The following is a 10,458-nucleotide window of genomic DNA, read 5'->3' on the forward strand; positions in this document are numbered from 1 at the left end:
TGTTAGCATTTAAAATTACAATGTTAGCATCTTCTACTAATGAAACTAACTATGTTTGAGTTAAATAAATGAACAAAATATTTTATAAAATTAAGAAATCAAAACTCAAATATTGTATATAGCTAGATGATCAAATGCACACTTTTACCAAATTTAAACAAACATCCTATAATTCTTCAAAGGTGATTTTTTTTTTTCAAAATAAATTAGAAGTGATTTTTCATCATCATCTTGCCTTGGCTTGGGCTTTTTATTTCGAGAAGGGAGGAAATATGTGTGTACAAGAAAAGGGTAATGATAATTAGGGGAAATAAGGTACTTCTACATGGAATCTTGGTAGCTTTGTCTTGTGCATATTGGAAAGAATAGGAGCATTCTTGAGAATTGATAATGATAATGTATAAAATACAGGAAGACATATCAGCATGCTTAAGGCTTACATAAAGTTTTGAAATATAGGTTAGTCTAGAGCTGCACAAATGACTGATTTGGCAGGACTTCAGCCTAACTCGAAATCTAATACTTTTTATGAAAATAATTGAGTTAAACAACCTGTGGTCTAGTCTAGTCCTAGTATAATCCAAAGCCAAACAAGATCAGACTGGTCTTGTAGGACTAAGAGACTGATTCTAGTCTTGTCCAATATCTCACTTTATTTTTTTTCTTTTTCAAAGGTAGCAATTCATTTCAACATAATAAACTTAATTAACATAATAAAATTATTTATAATCACATAAAATTTATTATAATAACAACAATTATAAATCTACAACAATCCCCAACAACAACAAAAAGTATTTTAATTACAATATAAATGATTCAAATTAAGGTTGGTCAATGTCCATTACAATATGTCTAAAGTCCATTACATCAAGTTAACAACAAATTTCATTGATAAAAGGAGAATATTAAGGTTGGTCAATGTTAGAATTTTGCTCGATATTTATGACTTCACAAGTATAAAATACAAAGACTTGCTAATTATTATTATAAGTTAACTTATTGTAATAATAATTGATACATTAATTATAGTTATATTAAATAAATTTATAAGACCAGACCAAGTGGTCCAAATGCTTGGTTTCTTGTCCAGTCTAACTTAAAAAAAAAGTCTGATCTTTTTGGTCCTTTTAGTCTTGAAAGACTAGTTTTTATTCGGATTAGGTTGTCTCATGTTAGACTAGACCGGACAGGATCAAATAACTTTTGCATAGCCCTAGGTTAGATTATATAGGTTGGCTCAAATAACTTGTCATAAAAGTCATTGGTATATAAAAAATAATTGGCTCGAATGAAACATTAAAAAATGGAGGGGTTTTTGGTATCATAACCCTACAAAATAAACGAATCTTAAATGAATCATAATAGAAAGGACCAATCTCATACATTTATAATGTGAATTTTTTTAATTGTTTGAAACATTATATTAGAACTTATCATTCATGTGTCATTTTTTTAAAATTCATGTAAAAAAAATAAAATGGGATTGGTTGGTTGGGTTGATATTTTTCCAACTCATATGAAAATAGTTTAAACTCAAGCAAACTCATGTAAATCAATTCAAATGCTTAGGTTGGCCCGTATTTCTAACCATACGAAGGCAGCAAAAATCTTAGGTATGTTTAATGGAGGATAATGGAAGAGGAGGGGAAAAAAGGGTGACATTTAATTTAAATTTAAATAATTAATGTATAAATTTAAAAGTTATATTTTGAATATTCTGTATTTTCAAATCCCAGAACTTTGTATGTGAGATTTATCATCTGTTTGCAGATGATATCACTCCCATTACACTGAAAATAGCTCCTGAAAGTATAAGACTTAAAAACCTATAAGTTCTAAACTTCTAATTTCTCAAGTCTCAAGTTTGAATGAAAAGAAGATAAAAGGAATATTTTATGATAGTAAAAATTCTACAAATTGCTACCTCATTTCCACGTTTGATTGAAAAAAAAAATGATGAAAAATGATTAAAAAGTTGAACCAATTGATGGATTATAAAAAATTATGGTGATGTGAAGGGCTTTGAGATTCTCTCCTCTTCCCTTCCTATCATCTTCCTTTTCTAACCATAGGACTAACATTTGGACAATTTAAATTTGATCTCATATAAAATATTTTTTATTTGGTTTTTACTGCAATTTTAAACTATTTAATTAGATAAAATTTTAATACTTTGAATTTATTTATTTATTTATTTATTTATTTTATGACTCAACATTTTAGTAATAATTTTATAAGAGATTCAATCTAACCAATCTAAATATTGTTGCTTAAGAGGCTCAAAAACACTTGGGATATTATTTATAATTTATAAACAGGATAAATTATTTCTTAATATCAACACAAATATACAAGGGTCCTATAAACATCTCTAGTTGTAATTAAAATCTTAACTTCAAAATATTCTTATTATAACATTCTAAACATTAGTATTATTTTTAGGTTTTCAAACAACAAATATATTAAACTGAAACAGAGTATTAAATTCTTTTTTTTTTTTTTTGTATAGCTTGAATTTAGACGTTTTAATATTATTCAATACTCATTCATTTTCAGATTTAGAATCTTATTTTCCCCCACAATATTTATCTCCAGTGAAATTGATTGGACGACGCCATTTTGACTTTTCGACCAATCAACCATCCATCCAACAGGTATGGCTCTTCTAAGCATGGCCCTCAATTCCCACATAATCATGACTTGAATGCCCAAAAAGGGTCTTCACATTGGAACGTTCTGCATTCATTTTACAATACATTTTGGGCCCATTCCTCTTTGCTGCTCCCCCCCCCCCCCTCTCTCGATTGCTTAAGTATTAAATCTTAAATGATCGTATCAAATATTTTTAAAAGATAAAAAGTTAGTTAAATTAATAAAAATTTAACTAATAATTTATAAAATTATAAATTTATATTTTACTGTTAATATAAAAATTTTGTTAATAAGTTATTTATAAATATTCTTTAAATTTAGATGTATGCTTTAATTATAATGAATCCTTAAGATTCAATTCACTTAAATTTTTTTAATTAAAAAATATTTTTAATAAAGTTACTTTCAATTATGTGTGAAAATGGTCGAATTTAATCCAATAGTTATATCAAAATAAAATTAAGCTTAATTGATGCTGACTCTTTTTAAATATTTTTTTTTTAAATTTAAATTATTAACATCACTTAAGGAAAGCCCGAGTTTCTTCTACTGCCTCATTTTTAAAATATAAATCTTTTATTGCTTCAACACATATAAAGGAAAGCAATCAATACATTAAAATATTGATCACATTATCATCAAACTTGCTATTAATTTAACTCATAAAACATTTTTACATCACTCATATAAACAAGAGTATAGTAGAAAAAAATAGTTATAAATGTTGCTTTGATTTTTAAAAAGAGATATAAAATAAAGCAAAATTTTTCTTTTTTTTTAAACTTAAATTATTAGTTGTAGTTGTTGTTGTTGATAATGTTATTTGAATTGAATTCCTTGTCCATTATTAAGATGAAGATGAAAGATTGAAAACTTCATTAAACTTGCCGCTCAAATGGAAATTGAGAAGTAACATCAAACCAATTTGAAAATATTGATTATGAGGTAAGAAAAGAAAATAGATAAAAACTGGGGAGATGACTGGTGGGTGGGTGTGTGTGTGTGTGTAAAATTGAGTTTGAGAGATGTTTGGTTTAATTGTTTAAAAAAATTGAAATGATTTATCTTAAAATTTGGAGGTGAAGTCTTAAAATGTATAATGATGCAATCATATTTGTGATAATATCCCAAAATTTTCAGAATATCAAGTGAATATATATATATATATATATATTTATATTATAAGACCTAAAGAGAGAACCTCATTCCTTCCTCATTCCATGGTCATTTTCTCAACTTTTTCCATTCCACTATTATTATGGTATTTGTTATATACAATTTCAAAAAAAATGATAATTACTTTAGATACAATATTATATTTTTACGAAAAATTAATAAAATATTTTTTTAAGTTGGGCATAAATGTAATTTTAAAATATTAATTTCAAAGACGATATCATAATGTAATGTTCAATGTGAAAAAAATGTGTTAAACTAAATGAATAACAAAAAAAAATACATAGAAAAATGGTGTATAAAATTGAAAAAATTACATTTAAAGCCTTTTTAAGAAAATCATTTGTAAATAATGACTAATATAAAATTATTTCTTGTTATAATAGTAATAGTACTATAAACTTATTTTTTAAAATAATAACTTGTTATTGACTTTTATAAGTAAATATTTTTTTTTTTGGAGAGATCCGCCATTATTCCTCAAAATTTGTTATATGTTTCTGGAATTAATAAAAAAAAAAGAGCGAAAAAGAAAAAGAAAAAGAAAAATGGAGTCCCATCGCTATCATGCGCTAATGGTTACTTTCCCAATCCTCCTTTTAAACAATTATTTATTTGATTTTTAAAAATTTTTTAATTCTAACCAGACGAAAAAAAAAAAAAACCGTCATTTTCTTTTTAAGTTTAAATTCGTCTTCAATTCCTCGCCGCGTTATTCCTCCACCTGGCTATCGGAGATGCGATAGCTACCGGCTCTGCGCGCCACCGTGGTTGCCGAAGGCCTCCTTTTTTGATTCTCCAACACCACCAGGTACTGCAAGTTTTATTTTCTTTTGATCTGTATTTTCCATTTGTCTTCCCGGGAAAGTGATGGAAACCGACGCTTTGAATCTTGCTTTACTGAGTTCTTTACTTGTGGGTGTAAGTGTAAAAAGGTAGAAACCTCATTGTCAAATAATTGGTCGAAATTGTTCTTAGGTGTACTAACTGAATATTCAGGGTTCCATGTTTGTGCTCTTGATTGTCTTTCTCCTGCATTTGTGATGAACAGCTATACTCCAGTGGCATTATCTTTTCTTTGTTCTTCTTATTATTCTTTAGATCAACAGTCTTCCGATTTATTTCAGCAAGTGGAATTGGAAATTTCGAGAATTGTATGCTACCATTTGTTGGGTGGGGTTGCCTTGACGTGTAGAGATCTTCTTCTTTTGCTATTTACTTAACTCTTTACTCAGGCCCAAGAAAGAAAGGAAAAAAAAAAAAAAGAAAGAAACCTGTCCCTTGTTTTTATTTGATATCTTCGCAACTCTTTGCTTTCATGTTTAAGTTTTCAGAAATTTTTTAATTTTTTGTAGTGTTGCTCAACTTTTTGTTTGATCTTATTTTGTTTTTTGAAGTTTCCTCATGCATATCCATTGGATTGTTCAGAAAACTACTGTGATAGTTATGAAAGTGGCTTGGAGTGGAGTATTGATAGAGCTAACATTTTTTCTAAAACTTGTTCTTTATAACCTTAATTTTGTGAAAGCAAAGATAATTTGAGCAATTTTGATGTCATTTCTGAGTGAAAATAATTTCTTTTTGATCTATTTCCAGCTATCCAACCTCCTATGCCACGGAATTTTGAAATGATTCCGGAAAATCAGGAATCCGGTAGCGCCGTCAAATCCTTTGTGCTTATTCTTGTCTTATTAATTGTGGCTTTTAAGTCTGTAACTTCCTTTTAATGCCCTTTTGCTATATTAGGCGTAGCTTTCAAATGTCCCATTTTTCTAAACTGAGAATATTCACTATTTCTTTGTAATTGTGAGTGAGTAGAATAAAAAATATGATGAAAATCTATGAAATTATACAACAACAACAATAAGCCTTATCTCACTAAAGTCAGTTATATGGATTGCACGACGCCATTGTGACTTATTATTTACCATGCTTTTAGGATTGTTGTTAATTAAGAGGTCTTGGTCAACAACTTCTATAAGTAGAATAAAATCTATAAAATGATAAGAAACAAAAATATTTTGGCTCTGCTGAAAGTGATGCTAATCTCACTTAACTTTGGACGGAAATTCCGGTTCTTCTGTGGGCAGGCCGTTACATAAATAAATCATTTTCTGGTGTGCCAATGAGCAGAACTGATGCTATTGGCAGTAGAAGGAGGAGGATTCTTCTCTGCTTCAGCTTCAGGTTATAGTAAGGGCCTAACCCTTCTCCTCTTGGGTCAGAGGAGTGAGGACAAACCCATGAGAGTTTCACCGTTGAACCAGTACCAGTTGGTAGACAAAGAAACTGACCCTGAGCTCCAGCTGGCTTCTACAAAGAATCGTCTTCCCCAGAGGTGCGCCTCATTTGTTTGCTTTGGTCGCACTTCTGGAGGCGTTGACACTAAATCTCCTCTTAAAGTTGGTCCTGCTCAGCAGCATGATGTTTCACATGGGCTGCCAATTTCTGACAAGAGAGAGGATAAGGTTCCTGCTGCTCATCTTGATGATGACACTAATACATCAAAGATTGCTCTTAAAAGTAGCCTGAAGAGGCCACTAAATAATAAACCAGTTCCTGCTGAAGTGGCTAATGAGCAGGACGCACCAGATGGTGGGAAGGAAAGTGACCCTCCTTGTCCAGTGGAGAGGAGGGTGCAGTGGACAGATGCTTGTGGGAGCGAGCTGGTTGAGATTCGAGAATTTGAACCCAGGTATTTTAATTTCTAGATAGTCTTTTGTTAAAGGAAATTTATCACAGTTATTTCACAGTGCAAGTGAACATTTTTTCTTCTATATATTTTTCTTAATTTGCTTTCCTTTTGCATTGTTTTTGTTTCCTGATTAGAACCTGTTTTTTTTTTTTTTTTACTTACATCCAATGAATCGCAGAAATCTATGGCGTTTCGCATTTCTTTCTTTCTGTCTTTATTGTTTCTGTTTTAAAAGAAATCTGGCTTAAATGTGCATAATTTATTATCATTTAATGACGTCATAAGCTTGTAGCACTTTGACGATAAGGCTTAGTTGAGTTAGACAGATTTGCATTTATGTTAGATGAAATTTCATTTGTGCATAGAACAAGTGCATGTATGGCTTCTCTTCTGTAGCGCTTCTTTCCACCTTGGAAATGTACATAAATAAAATTGTTGTGAGCCTTGAATTCAAGTTCACTGAGAAGAGTGAGTGGATGAAGAAAGGCTCCAATGATATTTCAAGTATGTAAATATCCCATAAATTTAAAACTCAAATGTTCTTTAAGATTTTCACATAGATTCAAAGCTATCCCATAAATTTAAAACTCAAATGTTCTTTAAGATTTTCACATAGATTCAAAGCTGTAAGAGTTTTACATCTTCTCACCATATATGCTAATAAGTCTAATTGGTCCTACTCTTGATTCCTGATGCTAATTAATTGTTTGGCAGAGCCTAATCAGCTTCTCATTCTTCTTATTACTGCTCATGCTGTACATGGGAATAGTGTGACTGTAGTCAAGACTGAAATTTACCTATTCTTTGACTGGGTAATTGGTAATTATTGTCTCATGATTAGTTAGGAATTATGAGATTCCAAGCCCATGTCTTGTACTCTCACCAATTGTAACACATTGATTGATTGACACCCAATTGAGGTGGAGAATCCTCCTCCAAAAGCTAGGATTTGGATTCTGTGAGTGGCTAGAGTCCACTCACTTAATGAGTTTCTTACATGGTACGATAATAATTGTTTGATTTAATAAAATAGCTGTAAGGGATTTTATTATATAATACTTAAAAAGAACCAAATCTCAAATTTTTGGAGGAGACGATATACATGTGAAGAGTGCTTTGATTGTGAAGATTATTTTGAATTTTTGGAGGAAAATGTATCATGATAATTTTCAAATATTGATGAAATTCAATTACTATAATTGAGATACTTATCGAGTGAGTGGACTTAAGCCACTCACTGAATCCAAATCTCAAAAACTAAGGTCCCATTGGTTTACTAGATTTGTTACTCAGGAAAAGGAAAGGAAGTGGAAAATGCATTTTACTTTGTTTGGTTTGCATCATGTTGATTTCCCAAGAAGCCAATTTCCATCAAAATCATGGAACCCACCATCACCCTCTAGAAAATATGGATTTTCCTAGGAAGCCAGTTTTTTATGACCATGATACCCCTTGGCTTTTTCTAAATTTCTGATGCCCATCCCGATCTTCCTTTGGTCCTTCCTCCATCGCTAGCAAATTTGAATTTCAAAGATTATTCTCTCCTTATAGATCTCCTTCCTCCTTCGAGTTCGAAGATCTCCAACCAATGGCATTTAAAGCTCTCAACCCAAAGATCACTCTCTCCCTCCAAATCTCTCCTTCTTCCTTACCTTGCAAGTTCAAAGATTATATTCTCCCTCCAAATCTCTCCCTCCTCAAGGTTCAAAGGTCTCCCACCAATGACGTTTGAAGCTCTTGCCCTCCTCGCTAGTCATTAGTTGCTCAAGCATCGCACCAGATCTGTTAAAGCAGCTGTTTAGGAAAGGACTGCTCATTTAAGCACCGCACCAGAAAAAAGAAAAGAAAGAAAGGAGAGATGTAGAAGGACCACTATCCTCTGCCATGCTCATTGAAGATGATGACATGATGCTTATAGATCTGTTGTTCGAAGGTTTGCTTTTCTTTTTTTAATGGAATTTATATATTTTATTCTGGAAAATTTGGTCCTTTTCTCCTTAAATCTTCCATTCCATTGAATATTTCCAACATACCAATCAAAAATCATATCAAGATTCCACATAAATTTCCATTCATACCAAACGTACTTTTAAAATCAATTTTCATTCTATTTCCTATACCCATTCCAATTCTATTTCCTTCGAAATATTTGTAGTGATCCAAAAGGGACCTAACTTGACACTTTGATAGTTATACTTTTCTACACTTCACTTGGCTTCCTTGCCTGTTGGAATCCTTCATAGGTTGGCCTTTTGGAAATATTGATCACTAGCTTTGATACCAATTTGTAGACAAGACACCCAAGTGAGGGAAATCCTCCCCCCAAAACTAGCTATTGAGATGTGAGATCAATCCACTTTCCTATTAAACATCTCATGCTACACAATGTAGGATTTAGGCGCTCCATAGTACCTATTGATGAATATCGGGAATTTCTGATTGGGTGAAAGAAGAAACGTTAATAGGAGAGAACACTTTGTTAAACAATAGTTTGGTAAGTCCTTAGATGCATGGTAAAATTAGTATATGGCCAAAGGAGGCTTTTTTTTTTTTTTTGTGGTGAAAATTGATTCCTTGCTCTCCCTGTAGCCCTCCTTTTGTTTATTTTCCTTAGAAAGTCATTTGCCTCTTCTCTCCTTCATTAGATTAGTGCTTTTGTTTTTCCTTTTGTCCATTATCATAGACTTATAATCTGCATAGAAGAAGATTCAAATTTTTCTCATTGATTCAATCAATTACGTTTGACAATCGTGCTTGATTTAATAAAACTTAAATATACAAGTAAGGGTGGCTTTTATCTATTAAGGTTAACATGTATGTATACAAGTGAGTCTGGGTGTTGTAAAGTAAGGTATGTGGACTGTGGAGGCAGTGATAATATTGGATAAGGGTGGTTTGGTGCAGAGTACTATTTGATGTTAAAAATGTATGACATTAACCGGTTTCTTCTTTCCCTTTTGAATGTAGTGGCCTTGTGGGTGTAATTATAGTAATTAAGAATGTCTATCGGAAAGATGGTCTTCCTGTTATAGGATAGGAAACCTCACAAATTTCTTTGTGAAGCTTTTGTTTTCTTTTGGATCAACTTCGGGTTAAGGAATCTGGGAAGGAGGTATGCCATTTTAAATTCTTCCATTAATTGGAGAATTGCTTAATTATTCAATTGTAAATTTCTATAGTTGGAGCTCTTACGGGATCTAAAGTTTTCTTCCTTGCTTTACAATTGTATTTATGCAGAGTTAGAAGTCTTTCTTATGTTTTGATGTGCTTTCCTTTATTTCTGCTGCGTTATTTTTCATGGTAGTTATATGGGATGCCTTATCGTTGGCTGTTTTTACTTTTCCTTTTTTTCTTGCAGTGAAGCAGAAGGGTCAGATGATGAAATTGATATTGGGAATGACAGAACTTGTTCATGTGCAATAATGTAAATCGGCTTTTAAGGATGCTTTTGGACTCCATTAAGCATCAAAAGGAGAGAGAGTTTTCGAATCTAAACTAGGGGCGTAGATGGGAATTTACCTGAATGTTCTTTCGTGTCTATAATTTCTTGCTTTGTCTTTCAATTCTGTTCCTCTGCTTCACATTATTAATTTGTTGTATAAATTTTGTACTCTGTGACTTGTGCTCTTCAATTCATCATCATTCATGCAATTCTATGATGTTTCATTTTTATATGGATTTACAAAAGGGAGAATAACAAATGCGGATCTCATAAGAAAATTAATGTCAAAGTAAGATCTCTTCATAGTTAAAGTTTTCAAATTTAATATTCATTCTTTCACGTTTCAATACTAAAATCTGTAAAAAAAAAAAAAAAATCTTGAGGTCTTTACTTTTCATTCTCCCATGACAAAAGTTCTATTCCCTTATATATGACTATAACTATCTGGAATTCGGTGATATGAGGGTGGATTTGGGCGTTATCAAATCTA

At 31.4% G+C, this 10,458-nt stretch overlaps 1 protein-coding gene across 1 annotated transcript; it reads left to right on the forward strand.

Moving 5' to 3' along the window:
• The first annotated feature begins 4,495 nt into the window (after positions 1 to 4,495).
• Positions 4,496 to 10,185, forward strand: LOC129305750 (uncharacterized). The gene is made up of 3 exons (XM_054945788.1): positions 4,496 to 4,642; positions 5,922 to 6,526; positions 9,885 to 10,185. The coding sequence occupies exons 2-3, from the start codon at positions 5,970 to 5,972 to the stop codon at positions 9,952 to 9,954; spliced, it is 627 nt and encodes a 208-aa protein (XP_054801763.1). The 5' UTR covers positions 4,496 to 4,642; positions 5,922 to 5,969; the 3' UTR covers positions 9,955 to 10,185.
• The last annotated feature ends 273 nt before the right edge of the window (positions 10,186 to 10,458 follow it).

This window comes from Prosopis cineraria, unplaced genomic scaffold (assembly GCF_029017545.1).
Source record: "Prosopis cineraria cultivar Desert tree isolate PC_DT_omini unplaced genomic scaffold, ASM2901754v1 PC1, whole genome shotgun sequence".
NCBI lineage: Eukaryota > Viridiplantae > Streptophyta > Magnoliopsida > Fabales > Fabaceae > Prosopis > Prosopis cineraria.

Coding starts and splice junctions, on each gene's coding strand:
- LOC129305750 (XM_054945788.1), top strand. CDS start 5,970: ATGCTATTGGCAGTAGAAGGAGGAGGATTCTTCTCTGCTTCAGCTTCA. Junction 6,527..9,884: donor ATTCGAGAATTTGAACCCAG/GTATTTTAATTT, acceptor TTTTTCTTGCAG/TGAAGCAGAAGGGTCAGATG.